This window comes from Diceros bicornis, chromosome 34 (assembly GCF_020826845.1).
Source record: "Diceros bicornis minor isolate mBicDic1 chromosome 34, mDicBic1.mat.cur, whole genome shotgun sequence".
Lineage (NCBI taxonomy): Eukaryota > Metazoa > Chordata > Mammalia > Perissodactyla > Rhinocerotidae > Diceros > Diceros bicornis.
This window is the reverse complement of record NC_080773.1, coordinates 7788171-7808492: the sequence shown is the minus strand read 5'-3', so window position 1 is coordinate 7808492 and position 20322 is coordinate 7788171. Positions and strand designations below refer to the sequence as shown.

The following is a 20322-nucleotide window of genomic DNA, read 5'->3' as shown; positions in this document are numbered from 1 at the left end:
CTCTAGTTTGTGTGGGTTTAGTAGTGGGAATAGTTTGGAAGTAAGAATGGAAGGGGAAAAAAGCTTATATTAACATAAGTCATTTGGGAGCTCTAAGGCACAGCTGGTTTCATGCCTTCTTTTTCTTCTTCCAGCTCTGGCTTATCAGGACTCTGCAGTCCTCCAACAGAGGAATCTTGAGGACTGACCAGTTCTTGCAGTTTGAAACCATGGCCCATGTAAGTTGATGTTTCTTCCTCCTTTTTGAGATATTGTCAATTTCTAGGTCATGTGTACATACTCATTTCTTATCCTGAAATTTCCTGTTTAATAAAACTCCATCCAAGAACCTGCTCTAGTTCCCCTCATTCCTGTGAGGGCTGGGGACAAATAGCCCAGTATCCTGTCTCTGCATCCTTCCCTTTTTTCCACTAATGTGGACCATCTCCTCTCTACAAAATCTTCTGTCGGGAGCCATGAGCAAGCAAAAGTGAAATGCTTGAGAAAAATGTAGGCTTTCTCTGCAGGATGTCCCCTCTAGTAACATTTTCCAATAGAACAGCTTTTGATTTTAATAATTAAACTTCAGAGAATGTATATTTCTCTGAATACAGTGATTTTTAGCCTAGTTGTATGAAGGAAAAATTTATGTCCCCAATACACAGTTTGACATTTTTTTAAAGTGTTTTTAACTTTTTATTGACATATAATGTACATGGAGAAAAGTACACCAATCATAAGTGTACAGCTGAATGAATTTTCACAAATTGAGTATATCTGTGCTGCCAGCACTCAGGTCAAGAAAGAGAATATTACTAGCACCTCAGATGCCCACCTTTGAGTCCCTCAGTCCCCACCCAGTCCAAATGTAACCTCTACCCTCACTTCAAATACCATAAATTAATTTTGCCTGTTTTTAGAACTTTATATAAGTGAAATCATATAGTTCAAGGCACATTTTTTAACAAAAACAGTGTGCAGGAAGAGTCTTGTTATATTCCAAATACAGTTGCTAGACCGTCAGAACCATTTGTGGATGTTTTGAAATGCATGCAAGGATCGTGAAAGGGGGTGTGTGCAGGTGGTGCTGCTGGTCGTAAAAGAGGCATCAGAGCGTCATACTGAGCATGCACCATTCCTGCCTTGATGCATTTTCATGGTGCACCTCATATGTGGCCATTGTTTTTGTCTAGTATAAAATGAGTTCCTGAAAAGTTGGAAAAGTATTTAAGAAAATTGTGGAGAAACAAACAAAGCAAGGGAGAAAAAAGAGTTCAGTAAAAGAGACAATGAAAATACTAAAGCCAGAGATACCATGTGTGCACTGACCCATGTACTCTAGTTCTATACTGGGGGGAGATGTGAAGCTAGTCAGAGGGTTGGAATTGATGTATAATGCATTATAATTCTTTGCGTTAAAATGATGGGAAAATCGGCCCCTGGTTAGAAATGTAGTGTTGCCATGTCTGAGGTTCAGGAATGGGTTCTTGATGTTAAGTGAGAGATGCCTGTTTTGAGCTTTCCTTGAAGATCTGTGGTTTGATGAAAGAGAGAATTTGGTGCTATTTGACTGCTTACAGGGAAACTCCAAACTTCTCCACACACCTGAGTTTTCCAAGTGCATAAGATGGGATTTATTATTGGTTGGTCTCAGTCTCTGTATGTGTTGAGATCTTATGGTTTGTAAGGCTTTTAGGATTGGGTGGATTAGGTAGGGATGTGGTTGGGGGCTTGCAAGGCCTAAAATTTCATGTGCCGCCTTGATATCTTTGTCAAGGCCTCAAAGGCCTACCCATGAGTTCCTCTGCTCTCGCCAGATATGCCCCCCATCTGGTGGAAAAGACTCCCTACTTGGCTAGTTCCCCTATCAGGCAGACCAGCCAAACTCCTCCTGGTCCTCATCCTAATGGGTTTCACCTCCCTGCCAGCCCACAGAATTACTCAGACAAGCCCATCACATCCTCCTTCGGGAACCAGGGAACATCTCACCCTCCTTTTACTACAAAGCCTGCCTCCCACACACCCTGCTTGTTCACTGTATTCCTGAGTGCAACCCCTGTGTGGCCCTGCATGCCATGTGGTGCCTCCTCCCCCAGGCTGTGAGTATATGTGACTAATAAACTGCTGTCAGTCTCATCTGTCCAGTGTCGGATATTCAGCCATCTCATACTGTTTAGGGTGAGGATCCCTCCCTCACCAGTGGTGTGAATAGGCCGTGATCAGAACAGAACTGCAGATAGAGAGATCAAGAATCATGTCCAGGAAACCCTGAGAGACGAATACCAGGAGCAGAGTCCATTGTGTAGTTTTACAGGATGTGCTGGTTTAGAGAAGAGTTTCTCAACCTTGGAACTATTAATATTTTGAGCCAGAAAATCTTTTATTTTGTGTGTCCTCTGCATTGTAGGATGTCTGACAGTATCCCTAGCCTCTACGAATCAGATGCTTATCACCCTCACACCCCCTCCCCCCAGTTGTGACAACTAAAATTGTCTCCAGACATGGCCAGATGTCTTCTGGGGAGTAAAATCACTCCTCATTGAAAACCACTGGTCCAGACTGATATCTTCACGATTCAGTGAGGGATGGTGGATGATAAAATAGTAAGAAGGTCATCTGGATGCGTAAGTAATAGGTAATGTAGACTGTGAGAGTTGAGGAAGATTTTTGAGTTTATATTGAATTAAAACATCTAAATAGAAAAAAAAAAGAGAAATTGTATCTAAAATATTCAAAATGTGAACTACCATGTAGCCAATTTTAAAACATTTACTAAAGAGTTGGTCATAACAGGGAAAATGTTTATAATGAAATCTGACTTTACGGACTTGTCTATTTTTTTAGAGATTTTGTAGTACATGTAGAAGAAATTTTTATCAATATTTTTTCATCATCATTAAAGGGAAAAGAAGATAGAAGACCTCGTATTTCTTAAGAATTTGTGTTGGAGACACAGCTTGCAGAAGGCTGTTTCATTTAATTGGGACTTTTTTTGGTTATTTTATTTATTTCCAGATATTTTTGGGTAGAAATTTAATCTTAAGGTAGCCACAGGGCTATTCAAGACATGAGCCCTCTGCTTCAGTGATACTAATTTTCTTACTGTCCCCTATGCATGTCATAAGTTTTCAGCCCTACCCTATTGCTTGCTATGTGGCCCCCTGTCTGCAATGCAATCCTCGATCTCGTCTCTTTCTATTTGAAAAATATTTTATTTATTTTCACAAGTAATACATGAGTTTTATTTTTTCAGGGTTCAGTGACGTTCAGGGACGTGGCCATAGACTTCTCACAGGAAGAATGGGAATTCCTGGACTCAGCTCAGAGGGACTTATATAGGGATGTGATGTGGGAGAATTATAGCAACTTCATCTCACTAGGTAAGGCTGTTTATCCTGAATTATATTGGCTTTCTCTACTGTCAGTTTCAGACTTAATGTTCTGAGAAACTGGATAAGTTTTTTCTCTCTGTTCCAAAGGAATGTTTTAAGCTTTGTTAGGTTATAGAAATAGGCCCCTCCATTTAACACTTCTTCACTCCCATCTGTTATATCCTTCAGACTTTCTTCAGGCTCTGTGATTTCCTTGTTTCCTTAGTATCCAAGGGGCTGGGTTTCAATTCTGGGTTGCTTACAACAGAAACACTGTTCAAGAAACCAGATTTCACATTGTATTAGAGCTTAGAATTGATGTAGATGCTTAACAGTCCTTTCTGATCCACCTGCAAGGAGAATACCTAGACACAGGGGTTCGGAGTCTCTCTAAAAATGAAAGGAGCCTGTAGAGCTTATGTAGTATGAGATAGATCCACCAAGCTTATTTAAAACTCAAGTAAACACCCTCTGTTTCCTGTAACAGACATACTCAGTTCTACCTGCTTTGTGGTTGAACATTAAAATCTAAGAATTCTGCATTTAATGTTGAATGACTATCTTAGAAAGGATCTGAGGATGTCTCAGGAAGCCTCTTATTCTCCTCTCAGCAAATTGGTAACAATAAAAATTAATAGCTAATACATACACGTGTGTGTATATACATATAACTGTATATACTTGTGCTTAGGTACTATTCTGAGCATTGTACATTATTAATTAATCCTCACAACAACTCTGTGAGAAATATACTACTATTATCCTCATTTCAGATGAGAAAACTTAGGCACAAGTGGTTAATAATTTGCCGAGGTAATGTAGCAATAAAGGGAGGATTTGAACCCAGGCAATCTGGATCTGGATTCTGTGTCTCAACCACGACACAAGACTGCCTCTCAACGGAACTTGTATGAGTTGAAATTATATTAAGGCCTGTTCTTAACCATCTGGTGTCCATCTCTTGTGGTCCTGAGGTTACCCTAATATGAATATTCTTCAGCTGCCTTGCATTTCTTTGCTTGTAGGCTTTATAAAGTACCATTTTGATCTATAGGTAATTATAAATGTAACCAAATCTGAACCTAAGGACTTTTAAGCTTATAGTTTCATATCACATTATCTTTTAAGCAGGACCTTTCATTTCTAAACCAGACACAGTTACCTTATTGGATGAAGGGAAGGAGCCCTGGATGGTTGTGAGGGAAGGGACAAGAAGACACTACCCTGGTGAGTGAGGGCTGAGCAGGCATGGGGAAGTCATTACTACAGGTGATAGCCAAGCTTGTTAGGGTAGAGGCACACCCTTGAGATGTCACTGGGGATCTCTCTTCAAAAGGCCATGGCCTGTAGTGGAAAGGCCTGAGACCCAGGAAGCAAATTAAAATATTTTTAAGTCCGGACTAGCAAAGGAACTTCCTATTGACCTGGATTACAGCTCTCTGTTTCTCGTCTCTCATATTTCTCTCCCACTTCAAAGCAAGGAGTTGTTCTCAGTAAAAGAAGAAAAAATGACAGTAAAGGGGCCGGCCCGGTGGCGCAAGCGGTTGGGTGCGCGCGCTCCGCTGCGGCGGCCCGGGGTTCGCTGGTTCGGATCCCGGGCGCGCACCGATGCACTGCTTGGTAAGCCATGCTGTGGCGGCATCCCATATAAAGTGGAGGAAGATAGGCACAGATGTTGGCCCAGGGCCATCTTCCTCAGCAAAAAAAGAGGAGGATTGGCGGATGTTAGCTCAGGGCTGATCTCCTCACAAAAAAAAAAAAAAAAAAAAAAAAAAAAATGACAGTAAATATAAGAGCTGAAATCAACAAAATAGAAAAAGAAAAGAAATAGAAAAAAATTAATAAAGCCAAAACTTGATTTTTTGAAAAAATCAACAAAGTTGATAAACACGTAGCTTAACTAATCAAGAAAAAAAGAGAGACAACATAAATTATTAATACCAGAAATGAGAGGGGTTCACTTCACATCCTATAGCCATTAAAAGAATAATAAGAGAAAACCATGAATAACTTTATGCCAATGAATTTGACCACTTAAATGAAATGGAAAAATTCCTTTAAAAATACAACTTACCAGAACTAACACAAGATAAAAAAAAGAAAATATGAATAAACTTACATCTATTAAAGTAATTGAACTCATTATCAGAAGTCTTTCCACAAAGAAAATGCCAGGCCTGGATGATTTCACTGGTGAATTTTATTAAATATTTAAGGAAGAAATAGTGGTAATATTATGCAAATTCCTTCAGAAAAGGAAAGAACACTTCCCAACTCATTTTATGAGACTAGTGTAACTTTTTTTTTTTAATTTTTTGGTGAGGAAGATCATCCCTGAGCTAACATCCATGCCAATGTTCCTCTGTTTTTTTTTTTTTTTTTTGCTGAGGAAGACTGGCCCTGAGCTAACATCCGCGCCCATCTTCCTCCACTTTATGTGGGATGTCGCCACAGCATGGCCTGACAAGCAGTGCGTCGGTGTGCGTCTGGGATCCGAACCCGGGCCGCCAGCAGCAGAGCGTGTGCACTTAACCACTACACCACTGGGCCGGCCCCGAGACTAGTGTAACTCTTATACTATAACCTGACAAAGAAATTACCAAAGGGAAAAAAATATTACAGACTCATATCCTTCATGAACGTACATGTAAAATCCTTAACAAAGTATTAGCAAATCAAATCCAGCAGTATATAAAAATGATAAAGGGACTGGCCCAGTGGCATATTTAAGGTCACACACTCTGCTTCAGTGGCCTGGAGTTCATGGGTTCGGATCCTGGGCACGGACCTACACACTGCTCATCAAGCCATGCTGTGGTGGCATCCCACACGCAAAATAGAAGAAGATTGGCACAGATGTGAGCTCAGGGCCAATCTTCCTCAAGCAAAAGAGGAGGATTGGCAACGGATGTCAACTCAGGGTCTGTCTTCCTCACCAAAAAAAACCCCACAAAAAACGAACTACAATAATCAATACATTGTGGTCTTGGATAAGGATCAATGAACAGAACACGGACCCTAGGTATAGACCTCACATATACTTAAAGGGTCGTTTATTTTTTGACAAAGGCATCAAAGCATCCAATGGGGAAAGGAAAATGCTTTCGTCAAATGGTGCTAGAATAACTGGAAACAAATCTCAACCCCTACCTTATACCAAAATTAATTTGAGATGAATTTTAGACCTAAATATAAAAAGTAAATGTAAAAAATATAAAAAGCCAAAATAAAAGCTAAATATAAAAAATAAAATAAAAATTAAAAAACTAAATATAAATTTTATAAAAAATATAAAAGCTACCTATAAAGTTTTTAGAGGAAAACATGGGAATGACTTGGTAGTAGGCAGAGATTTCTTAGGTGAAAGCAATAAACCATAAAAATAAAAAATTGATAAATCAGACTTTATCCAAATTAAAAACTTTGTCTCATCAAAATATACCAATAAAAAAGTGAGTAGATAAGTCACAGACGGGGAGAAAAAAGTAGTAAAACATCTGGCAAAAAACCCTTATGCAGTGTATATACTACGACTCAATGCTATACGATCATGTGTCGCTTAACGACAGGGATACGTTCTGAGAAATGCATTGTCAGTTGATTTTGTCGTTGTGCAAACATCGTAGAGTACACATACACAGATGATAGACGATATTGCCTACTACACACCTAGGCTATATAGTACTCATCTTATAGGCCCACCGTCATATATGCGGTCCATTGTTGACCAAAACATTGTTATGGGACACGTGATTGTAATGATAACCCAATCAAAAATGGGTAAAAGGTGCATCCATACTATAGAGTAGTACTCAGCAGCAAAAAGGAATAAACTAGTGATACACACAGCATCTTGGGTGAACCTCAAGTTTTTCTCTAAGTGAGAAAAACTGATCATAAAAGGTTATGTACCACCCGACTCCAATTGTGGAATATTAATGAAATAACAAAATTATAGAGATGGGAAATGGATTAGTGGTTGCCAGGGCTAGAGATGTAGAGAGGGGAGGGAGTGGTTAGGACTATAAAGGAGTAACACGAGGGAGTCTTGTGGTTGTGGTACGGTTGAGTGTCTTGTTTGTGGTGGTGGTTATACAAGGCTAGACGTGATAAAATTGTATAGAACTGTATACATACACACATGAGGGCATGTATACCTGGTGAAGTCTAATTAAGCTAAATAACGTTAATTTCTTGATTTGAATATTGTATTATAGTTATATAAGAGACTTTTCCTGTACATTTCTTTGCAACCTCCTGTGAATCTTTAATTATTTCAAAATAAAAAGTAAACAAAAATCTCCCATTGGGGTTGATGGGTAAAATATTTGAACAAAGAGAGGTGCTATTCTTTTTCTTGCTCAGTGACTGCAATTCATCTGTATCTAAATCTGTATTAGCTTGAGCTGCCGTAACAAAATACCATAGACTGGGTGACTTAAACACCAGTAGTTTGTTTTCTCACAGTTCTGAAGGCTAGAAATCCAAGGTTAGCATTTTTGGGCTCTGGTGAGGGCTCTATTCCTGGCTTGCAGATGGCCCCCTTCTCACACTGTCCTCACATGGTGGACAGAGAGAGATCTTTTTCTTTCTCTTATAAGACCACCAATCCTCTCGGATTAGGACTCCACACTTATGACTTCATTTAACCTTAATTACCTCCTAAAAGCACTGTCTCCAAATACCGGCACACTGAGGGTTAGGGCTTCAGTGTATGATTTTAGAGGAACACAATTCAGTCCATAGCAATGTCTATCTATATTGGATCCAGTTTCTATTTTGATTAGTTTATGTATTTATTTTGTTGCCTAAAAATAAATTCAGTCATTTATTAAGGGCTGGGCAGTCTAATCTCGTGTAGGCTAGCCTGGATTTAGGGGGTCAGCTACCCAGGCTTATCAATGGGAGCTGTATTGAGTGCCCAGTCTGAACCAAGCACTGTGCTAGACACCAGTTGACAGTTGTGAACAAGAGTGATGGGTCCCAGCAGTCGTGTTGTTTGCATCATAATAGGAGTAAGGACAGTAAGTAGCCAAGTAAATAAATAGTGTTAGGTAGTGACAAGCATTATTAAAAAAAGTGAGGAGAGTTAGGGAATAGAAATTGGCAGGTGTAGACGGGTTGGTTTTAGGGTGGTCAGGGCTTTTTGAGGGGATGTTATTTGAATGGAGACATGAAAAAAGAGCTCAGGCCATATGAATATTTCAAGCAAGAGCAGTCCTGAGAGAGCAGCAAATGCAAAGGCCTTGGGTCGGGGGGCAGAAGCTTTGTATGTTTGAGGAACAGCGAGAAGATTCCTGAAGAACAGCCAGGATGATTAGAATGGTGAGGAGGATTATTCTCACTAGCACGGAGACTGCTAAAATTCTACTTGGATCTTTAGCCTTTTAGAAGTTGCTTTCTGTTTAATTGCTTGCCTGTGGTAGATGTACACTTTAAGAGTCAGCAGATGTCTTAGGGGAAAGTCCATGCAGAATGTCAGCTTAATTCAACATGTTTGCTTTCTCGCCAGGACCTTGGTGTCTAAGCCTGGCTGCTTTGGTTGTTCATTAGTGTCCTAAAACAAATTTCATTTTAATTAACCTTTTTAGTTGTTTTTAGTGGGTTAGTCTGATAACAGCTTCTCCAGGATAGGCAGAAACAGAAGTCGCCTTTCCCATCTTTTGTTATAGTATTTCTATGTTTTAGATCAAATAACATGTAATTTATGTTCTGTAACCATAATCCTTACATTATTAGCAGTGTATTAGTACTAGTCGTAGAGTTAAAAAGATTCAATGCTCATACCAATCCTTATGATTTAGTTTTGTTTTTCTTTCTTTGGAGGTCTGTCTTGCTTTTCTTTAGTTTATTCTTTATTGCATTCCTCAAGAAAGGCTCATGGGTCCTAATGAAATTTATATACTTAGTAATTTACTTTATTTAAATATACCTGCATACACACACATATTTAAGTTTTAGAATAACAACATCCAATTATCAACAGTATGTTTAGTGAGAATTTTTAATATTTTTATTCAGTTTGTTGTCATCAATATCATACTATTTTAATTATTGAAGCTTTTTATGGTTAATTATTTGCTAGTGTCAAGAACTGTGAAGCGCCTGCAATTTTGCCCCACTTGCAAGCTAACGAGTTAGCCTGCCACAGTGTTGTGGATGCTGCAGAAGACACAAGACTCCTAAGCCGTAGACAAAGGGTTTTATTGCTCACGGCACAACAAGCAGCAGTATATTGGCATCGGTCCCCTTTGCCTACAGGTCCCGTGGGGGTGATGTGAATGGGTCTCGATGGATCCCTGAACACGCAGTGAGCTGCATTATAGGAGAGGAACCCTGAGCTTAGGGAACCAGATCTCTCATAATGGGCAGTAAGCACGTATGACCTTTGCTCCGAGGGAGATAATACCTTTGTTATACTGAGCAGTTAGCAGACCTGCCTATTTATCCAGAGAGAGATACTATCTCTACCTTCCAAGGCTGTTTGTTATACAAATGTTCTTGAAAAGATAGCCCAGAATAAAGGTAGTCAGTGCTTTTCATTGCAAGATGTGCAAAAATGGTGAGTTGAGCTGAATACCTAGTTGCTATTTTTCATTTTGTTTGAATGCTTTCCTTTTTTTTATTATCATCTTAGCTAATGGTTAATATGTTTCACTGATTTTTTTTTTAAACAACCCGAGTTTCTTGTGTATTAATTTAATTCTTTTTCTGTTATCTAATTAATGAAATTCTGCTTTTATTTTAAGTTATTCCCTCCTGGGTTCCTTAGTATATTTTGTTGTTCTTTTTCTAACGTTTGAGTGGGCTACTCGTATTTTTTTCCTTCATTTTTATTGCTCTGAGAATTTAAATATATCAGTGAATTTTCTTTTAAGATCTGTAGCAATATTTCATAGGTTCTTGATAATGTAGTATTTTCAATATTATTTTCTAGAAATTCTACAATTTAGTAGAGAGTTTTTAAAATTTGAAGTGAAGATGTCTCTTGGTTTTATGATTTTATTATTTCTCAGTTTGTTTCATAGTGATCAGACTATTGCTTGAGTCATTTCGACAGTTTTATACATTTATACTATAGTCACAGAAAAAAACTTTCCTGTCTCTCCTATGCCATTTTTCCCCATCTCTTTGCTTACTTCATTCCACATTCAGATTTTCTTCCTGCAAGTCCCCTATGTGGATCACTTTCTTCGAGCCCACATCCAACATAGCCTTTACTTTTACTCTCTTGCACTCAGGTGATACCCGTCCCCATTCCATATTTGACAGTCATTCTGCTATACTGAATATCTACCCATGCCTTTTTGCTCAGGATTTCATAAGCTTGTCAGTGTTAGCATGATTGAAAAATATTTGAGATTGTTTTTTGGAAAGTCCAAAAGTTGCTTTGGCTATGTGGATGGGAAAGGAGCACCTAGGGAAGATATGAAGGAACAAATATTGGAGTAAATGTAGTGTTGATAAGTAATAGTATAAACTCTAGTGGAGGTAAGCAAGTCATTGCATGTAGTGCAGTGTAGAAGATTAGAGACAGATGTACATATTTGTTAGTGATTACATAATTCTGGGAATTAACTATGAGTAGCATCTATTGTGTATTTGGGGTTTGTTATTTAATGGTAAATGAATAGAAATTGTTTCTTCCACTGGAGAAACTTAGGGGTAAGACACTAACAGAATAACAAATGAGAAAATTAATAAATACATTATTCCAAAAAATTGAGAAGAAAAGTGTTCTATAGAAGAGGAGCAGGTTGCTGGGCTAGAGCATAAAGTGTGTAGATTTAAATAAGGTCAGCAGGAATAGCCTCTCTGAAGAAGTCGTGTTTGAGACCTGAGGATGAAAGAAGCCCACCACGCAAAGTCAGAGGATTTCTCGAAAAAGAGGAACCTGTGAACAGTGCTATTTGATGGGAACTAACAATTGTAGTGCGTTTTGTGAGCTGAAAAGAGGGCTTTATGGCATGAATGGAGAGAGTAAATGGGAGAGGAGTTGATAAGCAGAAGCCTTATTATCCACACTCAGGTAATTATATTTTATTCTAATAAAGAGAAATCACTGAAAACATTGAAGTAGGGATACTCAAACATTGATCAGCATCAGAATCATTTGTTGAAGAATATAAATAAAAACAAAACAAAAACATGCCCAGAACCTAGTCCTGTAGATTTGGTTTCAGTCCATTACGGATCCCTCTGTATGGGTTTAACAAGTCGTCATGTGATTCTTATCCACACCTCAATCGGGCCTCCAGTGGTTTAGCTCATTTCCCTGATCACCAGCCTCACCTCCATTCCTGGACTCTCTTTATTTGCTGTGTTTCCTTTGCCTTTTTTTGAAATGTATGAAAATAGTGTGTTCCATAATACAATTAATAACCCATAATACAAATTTGCTAAATAGTGATATGAAACAGAATGATATCAGTATAATGTGGAAGTTGGTTCACAGGTAATTTTCCTAGTTGAATGGAGCCAGAACAGTAGAAGTAGATTTATAGCATTCAGCAGGAAAGGCAAAAGCCTCCGTTTGATGCTTTATTGTTAGAAGCCCTTTCACCTCTATATTAAGAAAATTAATAATAAATGCCTGCACACAGGGTTCCCTCCCCAGAGACATATACCATCAACCTTGCGTGGCTCCTAGCGAAAGACTGGTTACACTTCACCCTATTGCCACCTTAATGGTAGCCTCACTGGCTCAGGGCTTTATTTTCATGTGCAGTGTCTCAGCACCTGAAATCTGGCATTTCCACTTTATTTTTATGCATTGTAATATCCGTGAAGTGGCCTTCAGCCATGCTGATTGCCTTTTGGGTTATCTCTTGTGATGTCAGTTATTGTATTTGTTAATGCTCTGCTAATAAAGTTGCATAGGTTTGAGTGGACTTCTCCAGCCCTATTTTCCTCATAAACTCTAATTTTTGGTGTGTAATTTTGCAGAAGATAAGGTTTTTTTAGGTACACATATGTGGTATTGTAGCAGAAACGCCTATGCTCTAGAGATGTTTAATCCATTCACTTGTAATAGGCATTATTTTAAGTGCTTTTAATTTCTCTATAGAAGTTTTCTTCTGGAACAGGAAAACAGCACGTGTTTGCTTTCTTGTTTTCTTTCAGATTTGGAGTCCAGATACAGGACCAATACCTTATCTCCAGAAAAGGACATTTATGAAATATATTCATTCCAATGGGAGATAATGGAAAGAATTAAAAGCTATAGCCTTCAGGACTCCATTTTTAGAAATGATTGGGAATGCAAAAGCAAGATTGAGGGGCAAAAGGAACCACAAGAGGGATATTTTGGGCAAGTGAAAATTACTTCTGAAAAAATGACCACTTACAAAAAGCATAATTTTCTTGCTGAGTATCAGCGAGTTCATAATGGAGAAAAGTTATATGAATGTAAGGAATGTAGGAAGACCTTTATTCGTCGTTCAACACTAAGTCAACACCTGAGAATTCATACTGGTGAGAAACCTTATAAATGTAAGGACTGTGGGCAGGCCTTTAGACAGCGTGCCCACCTTATTCGACATCACAAACTTCATACTGGTGAGAAACCCTATGAATGTAAGGAATGTGGGAAGGCCTTTACAGTGCTCCAAGAGCTTACTCAACATCAGAGACTTCATACTGGTGAAAAGCCCTATGAATGTAAGGAATGTGGAAAGGCCTTTAGAGTACATCAGCAACTTGCTCGACATCAGAGAATTCACACTGGTGAGAAACCCTATGAATGTAAGGCATGTGGGAAGACCTTTAGGCAGTGTACACACCTTACTCGACATCAGAGACTTCATACTGCTGAGAAGCTCTATGAATGTAAGGAATGTGGGAAAGGCTTCGTATGTGGTCCAGACCTTAGAGTACATCAGAAAATTCATTTTGGTGAGAAACCCTATGAATGTAAGGAATGTGGAAAGGCTTTTAGAATATGCCAACAGCTTACTGTCCATCAGAGTATTCATACTGGTGAGAAACCCTATGAATGTAAGGAATGTGGGAAGACCTTTCGATTAAGGCAACAACTTGTTCGCCATCAGAGAATTCATACTCGTGAGAAACCCTACGAATGTATGGAATGTTGGAAGACCTTTAGTAGTTACTCACAACTTATTTCACATCAGAGCATTCATATTGGTGAGAGACCTTATGAATGTGAAGAATGTGGTAAGGCCTTTAGACTGCTCTCACAACTTACTCAACATCAGAGTATTCATACCGGTGAGAAACCTTATGAATGTAAGGAATGTAGAAAACCTTTCAGACTGCTCTCACAACTTACTCAGCATCAGAGCATTCATACTGGTGAGAAACCTTATGAATGTAAGGAATGTGGGAAGGCTTTTAGACTTTATTCATTTCTTACTCAACACCAGAGAATTCATACTGGTGAGAAACCCTACAAATGTAAGGAATGTAAAAAGGCCTTTAGACAACATTCACACCTTACTCAACATCAGAAAATTCATAACGGAATTTAATAAAGCCTTCAAATGTACATTGTTACAGAACATCAGAAAATTCATTTTTGAGAATTGTTTAATGCTCACAACTAAGCATAAGAAATTTTATATTACAGAAAAAATATGTTGCTTTAAAAGCCTTCCATCACCGGTCAAACATTATTTATCTTCAGCAAATCCATTTAAGATGATAATATAGTGAATGTAGGAAAATCTTTAGCCTTATCTATCATTGTCTCTATTTCACCACTTTATTACCAGTGTGTTATTGGACAAGGTACTTAAACTTCTCTGCCTCATTTTGCTCACTTGTAAAATGGTGATAATAGTACCTATGTATATTAGTTATTTATTGCTGTGTAATAAATTACCACAAACGTAGTAGCTTAAAATAATACACATTTATTATCTCACAATTTCTATGGGTCAGGAGTCTGGGCATAACGTAGTTGGGTCCCCTGCTTCAGGGTCTCTCACAAGGCTAAAATCAAGGTTTCCGTCAGGGCTGGATCTCATCTGAAGGCTTGACTGGGGAAGGGATCCACTTCCAACCTTACATGGTTGTTGGCTGAAGGCTGACCTCATTCCTTGCCACCTGGGCCTCTTCAGCATGGCTGCTTGCTTCATTAAAGCTTAGAAGCCAAGAAAGCAGTAGAGTCTGCTAACAGCACAGAAGTTCTCTTCTTGTGTAATCTGATCACTCGAGTAACGTCATCACCTATGCTGTTTTCTGCTTAGAAGCAAGTTAAACTGCCCTACACTCAAGGGAAGAGGATTACACAAGAGTATGAATACCAGGAGGCAGGGACCATTGGGGGCCAATTCAGAGTCAGCCTACCACATTGTATAATAGGACTGTTGTAAGGAATAAGTAGTTAATACTTGGAAAATAGCAGCCACATAGCATGTTTTCTGTAAATATTATCTACAGTTGTTATTATCATCGTTACTATTAGTGAATTCGTATGAAAGGAATATCCTATAGAAGTAATAAATGTAGAAATGCCTCCTGTCACTGCTCAGCACTTACTAAACTTAAGATAATTTATTCTGGATAAAATCGAGAGGTTATATTGAAGTGAGAAGTTCTTCATCACTTAAGTTGCATTAGAAATTTTATGCTGAAAAGAAGCATTATGTGAGTGTCATGAATGTGAGGTTGATAAGAGTACAACTGTTGAAGAATCAAAGAGAAATATGAAATTATTTTCACATAATAAATTCCAAAAAGTAAATATTTTATAATTCCTATTGTCTGACCGCTGTTCAAGATTAATTAGAAACTGTCAAGAACATGGCAGAAAGGAAACTAACCACTTGGAAATTTAATATTGTGTGTGTGCGTGTTCGTGTGTGTGTGTAAAATTCTTGTATAAAAGAAAGAAAACGTCATTCCATTTCAGTCAGTATATTTTTTGATGCTCAAATCGCCTCATCTTCAGCCAGTGGGAGTTGGGTCTCTTGACGTGACTCCGATAGTAGTTTGATAGTTTGCTTGGTTATGGCTGCACAATTTGCTCAGACATGGAAGATGTTTGGGCACCAATTCATTCCAAAATCTATAAATAAGAGGAAAAATAAGCATTTATTTTGCTTTTCCCATGTGAACCAAGTTTCAGGGCCACCAAAAGCTCATAGAATTAAAGTGTGTATGTGTTTTTTTAATTTAAGAAATCTAACCAGTAAATACAGAAAGATTGATAGGATTAGAAAAATCTTTCTAGTTCCCTAATGGAATAATGGCCCAGAAAATGACCTTCAATGGATAGTAAAACTATTAGGTGAAAGATTTTTATAGTGAGAACTTTATAGTGGATTTATCAAGCTGACCATCTCTGAACTCTTTGATCAATTTTAACCTCTATAAAAGCGGGACTATCAGACAATATGCACCTCCTGATATAATGCATAGGAAATACACACCACTGCCTATGAAGCTTTATTGCCAAAATAATGACTGAAGGAATCAAACCTTTAAATCAAATTCTTTAAAACTAAGAATTTGGGGAATAGATGAATGGAGTTAATGGCACCACAAGGAAGCAGCCAAGCAGATCCAGAATGTGTAAAATTCTAGAAAACAAGTGACCTGATTTCTTCAACTAATGAATGGCATGAAAAAGAAAAGAAGGGCAACTGTTAACAGATTAAAAGAGACTTGAGAGACATCACTTAAATTCAATATGTAGGCATTACTCGGACCTGTGTATAAAGACATTCTGGAGACAGTGGGGGAAACATGGACGTGCATTGAATTTTCGGTGATATTTAGAAATATTAATTTTGTTAGGGATGATAATATCAGTGTGGTTATTAAAAAAGAAAAGATCGTGTGTTAGAGATACATACTTACATATTTACGAAATGATAAGATATCCAGATTTGCATTACAATACTCCAGCAAGAGAAAACGAATTGGCAAAGAGCCGGGAAGTAGATGTTGATAATTACTGAAGTGGAGCGGTTTGTTTGTGGGGTTCATTGTTCTAATATTTGTACTTTTTTATGTATTCGAAAGTTTCAATAATAAAGTTTAAAATCAAAACTGAAATTACAGACTACTTAGAAATGATTGTTAATGAGATGCCTGCATATCTGAACTTGTCAGATGTCACCAAAGTTCTATTCAGTGGGAAATGAATGCCCTTTAATGCATTAATGCGTTAAGGAAACTTGGTGGGCCGTCTTCACCTTCTTCACTTATCTGCAGCAGTCAGCACTGGACCTCTCAGATAGATAAATGTGTTAAAGGAATGAATAAGCGTTTATGTCAAGAAACCAGAAACAGAACAAAATAAAACCAACACAAGAGAAGCAAAGTACAATTAAATGGAGAAATTAAGAGTCTAGACAATGGTAGACTTAATCCAATGTTAATGACTATATTTTGGCAGATCTAATCAAGGGGAAAAGTGCAAGATAATACATTTAGAGCATTAGCAACGATAAAAGTGACATAACTAGAGACTACTAAGGAAATTTTGTTTTAATTATGAGGTAATACTATATGTATGTACTATATATATTCCAATACATGTAAAAATATAGAGGGATTACATTTCTTTCTACAAGAATGTGTTACTACAACTGACTGCTGTAGAACCCAAATAGACCGACAAACAAATGTGTGTGTATGAAGTTCTTGTTTAAGAAAAAAAATCTGATAGTTGTAGCCTTAAGAAATAGATAATCCTTAACAAGATTTTACCAATTAATTTTACACAGCTAAAATAATCCTGATACAAAAATGGGTGAAGATAGCTCCTAAAAGGCAAAATGTAGACCAGCTTCCTTTATGAAAATTCTATTCTTCATATTTCTAAAGAAAATAGATTTAGAATTTATTTTGAAGTCAGTCTTCACTAATAGGTCAGTGTGTTGCCTTTCCCAAGTAGCAGATATCCCAGGAGACCTGTGTTTAACATGGCAGAGGGCCGTGACCTGACATTTTCCACAAGTTTGCTTCAGGGAATACTAGTCCTTGAGGATATTTGAAAAAAACGATTTTTTGGGAAAAAGTGTAAATGAAGCAAAGCACAAAAAATCTACTTTTGGGGAAATCCAAGTCCACATTATCAGCTTGTCAAAGGATGTAGCAAAGAAATTTATCTTTAAGAGTGTATCTCAAACTTACTTCACTGTGGAATTCTCACTCCAAGTCTCTCTTAACGCCGTTAGAATGTGAAGCACTTGGGTAGGATGTGAAGCACTTGGGTAGGATGTGAAGCACTTGGGTAGAATGTGAAGCACTATGGTTTGCTACCATAACCGCAACGAATGTCTTCCAGGACGTCGTTTCAGACAGTGTGGTGAGTGAGTGTGTTGGGAAGGGGTGAGGAAGGGCACTTGCCATTGCAGCTCACATCCTACTCTGAAGCAGCTTCCCACTTTTCTCTAGAATGGAATAAATTCTAGCCTGGTCCTTGATAATGTGTATACTGAACATGCTGAAATATTCTATTAAACACTGATTAGGTCATAAACGACTTTTCATTGTAATAAAAATGCTGTGTTGAATACCTTTTTGTGTATTTTCTTATTTAAAGAGTTAAGAATCTCTCAAAGCTGCATATCTAGAGTGAAATGTTCGCTGTGGGCTGTATATAGTTCCAGGTCACAGATTGCCGGATTGTTCTCATCATTGCACCAATTTTGAATCCCTTCAATTTTTTTTGTTTCTTTAGGAGCACAAATTGCTCTGTTTTTTTGTGAGGAAGATCAGCCCTGAGCTAACATCCGTGCTAATCCTCCTCCTTTTGCTGAGGTAGACCAGCTCAGCTCCTATTGCCAATCCTCCTCCTTTTTTTTCCCCCCCCAAAGCCCCAGTAGATAGTTGTATGTCATAGCTGCACATCCTTCTAGTTGCTGTATGTGGGACGCGGCCTCAGCATGGCCAGAGAAGCGGTGCATTGGCGCCAGCCCGGGATCCGAACCCGGGCCACCAGCAGTGGAGCGCGCACACTTAACCACTAAGCCACGGGGCCGGCCCTAAAGTGTGATTTTAACACTTCAAATAAACTGAGGATTCTCTCAACTGCATTTGTTAAAGAAAGCCAATATGTTTTTGAATGTGAGAGAACTGAAGAATACTGAATGCCAACAAAACCAGAAAAATTCCGTAATCACTCAGTTCAAACAATAAAAATGCTGGAGAACAATTTCATGATAATTACAACTCTCACTATAATGTCTGTTATAATGGACTTGCTAAACTTAACAACCAAGATACTATACAATGGATGTAGATTATTTTGTCACATTCTGCATTCCATCTTGGGATCATCTGGCCTCCTAAATATTTTTAAATTTGTATACATTAAGGCTTACTCTTCATGCCTTAAAGTTCTATGGGTTTGACAGATCTTAATGTCTTGATTCACCATTACAGTATCATATGGAACAGTTTCATTACCCTAAAAAATCTGGTGTGCTTCACTTAGTCAACTCCCCCCTCCCGCCCCCATCCTTGAACTCCTGGCAACTACTCACCTAATTACCATTTCCATAGTTTTGCATTTTCCAGAATGTCATATAATTGGAATCATACACTATGTAAATTTTTCAGGCTGGCTTCTTTGACTTAGTAATATACATTTAAAATTCCTCTATGTCTTTTCATAGCTTGATAGTTAATTTACTTTTATTGCCAAATAATACTCCTTTTTATAGATGTATCACAGTTTGCTTATCCATTCACCTATTGAAGGACACGCTCATTGCTTCCAGCTTTTTGGCGGTTATGTATAAAGTGACTATAAATATTCACATGCAGGTTTTTGTGTGGACATAAGTTGTCAACTCAATTGGGTAAACATTAAGGAGCGCAATTGCTGGATCGTATGGTAAGATGATGTTTAGTTTTGTAAGAAACTACCAAACTGTCTTCTTAAGTGGCTGTATCATTTTTCATTCCTACCAATAATTAATGAGCGTTCCTGCTGCTCCTCATGTTGGTATTGCCAGCAGTTAGTACTGTCAAGGTTTTTGGGAATATTAGCCATTCTAACAAGTGGATACTACATCTCATTGTTCTACTCTGCAATTCTTAATGACCAAACACAATGTTGAGCATCTTTTCATGTTTATTTGCCATCTGTAATGTCTTTGGTGAGATGTTTACCTGGATCTTTTGCCCATTTTTAAATTGGTTTTTGTTTTGTCTTCTCGTTGAGTTTTAAGAGTTCTTTTTATATACAATCCTTAATCAGATATGTGGTTTGCAAATATTTTCTCCAAGTCTGTGACTTATCTTTTCATTCTCTTTACAGTGTATTTCACAGAGCAGACATTTTTAACTTTAATAAAGCCCAACTAATCATTGTTTCCTTTCATGGATCTTGCTATTGCCATTGTATCTAAAAATTCATCATAAACCCAAGGTCAAGTACATTTTCTCCTGCGTTTTCTTCAATATGTTATAGTTTAAAAGTTTACATTTAGATCTATGGTCATTTTAATTTTTCTGTAAGGTATAAGAAAAGTCTGTGTCTAGGTTCTTTTTTTTAATATGTACATCCAGTTGTTCCAGCACCATTTGTTAAAGAGACTATCCTTTCTCTATTGCCTTTGCTACTTTGTCAAAGATCTGTTGACTGCATTTGTGTGGGTCCATTTCTGGGCTCTCTATTCTGTTCAGTTGATAAATGTGTCTTTTCTTTCTCAAATACCATGTGGTCTTGATTACTGTAGCTTTATAGTAAGTCTTGAAAATGTGTAATGTGAGCCAAATTTGTTCTTCCTCTTTAGTATTGTGTTGGCTATTCTGGGGATTTTGCCTTTCCATATAAACTTTAGAGTAACTCTGCTGATATCTACAAAATAATTTTCTGGCATTTTGACTGACATTGTGCTGCATCTGCAGATGAAGTCTGGAAAAATTGACTTCTTCACAATGTTGAGTATTTTGATTCGTGAACTTAGATTATCTTTCCATTTATTTAGTTCTTTGATTTATTTTGTCAGAGTTTTGTAGTTTTCCAAATACAGATCCTACAGATATT

At 37.7% G+C, this 20322-nt stretch overlaps 1 protein-coding gene across 1 annotated transcript in view; it reads left to right on the top strand.

Moving 5' to 3' along the window:
- LOC131397950 (zinc finger protein 91-like) overlaps window positions 1–17840 on the top strand; it is a 60158-nt gene extending 42318 nt beyond the window's left edge. The window contains exons 6-9 of the mRNA XM_058531048.1: window positions 54–218; window positions 3233–3359; window positions 4479–4577; window positions 12474–17840. Coding sequence (XP_058387031.1) covers window positions 54–218; window positions 3233–3359; window positions 4479–4577; window positions 12474–13840 — 1758 coding nt within the window. The 3' untranslated portion in view covers window positions 13841–17840. The remainder of the gene's footprint in view (window positions 1–53; window positions 219–3232; window positions 3360–4478; window positions 4578–12473) is intronic.
- Window positions 17841–20322: the final 2482 nt, after the last annotated feature.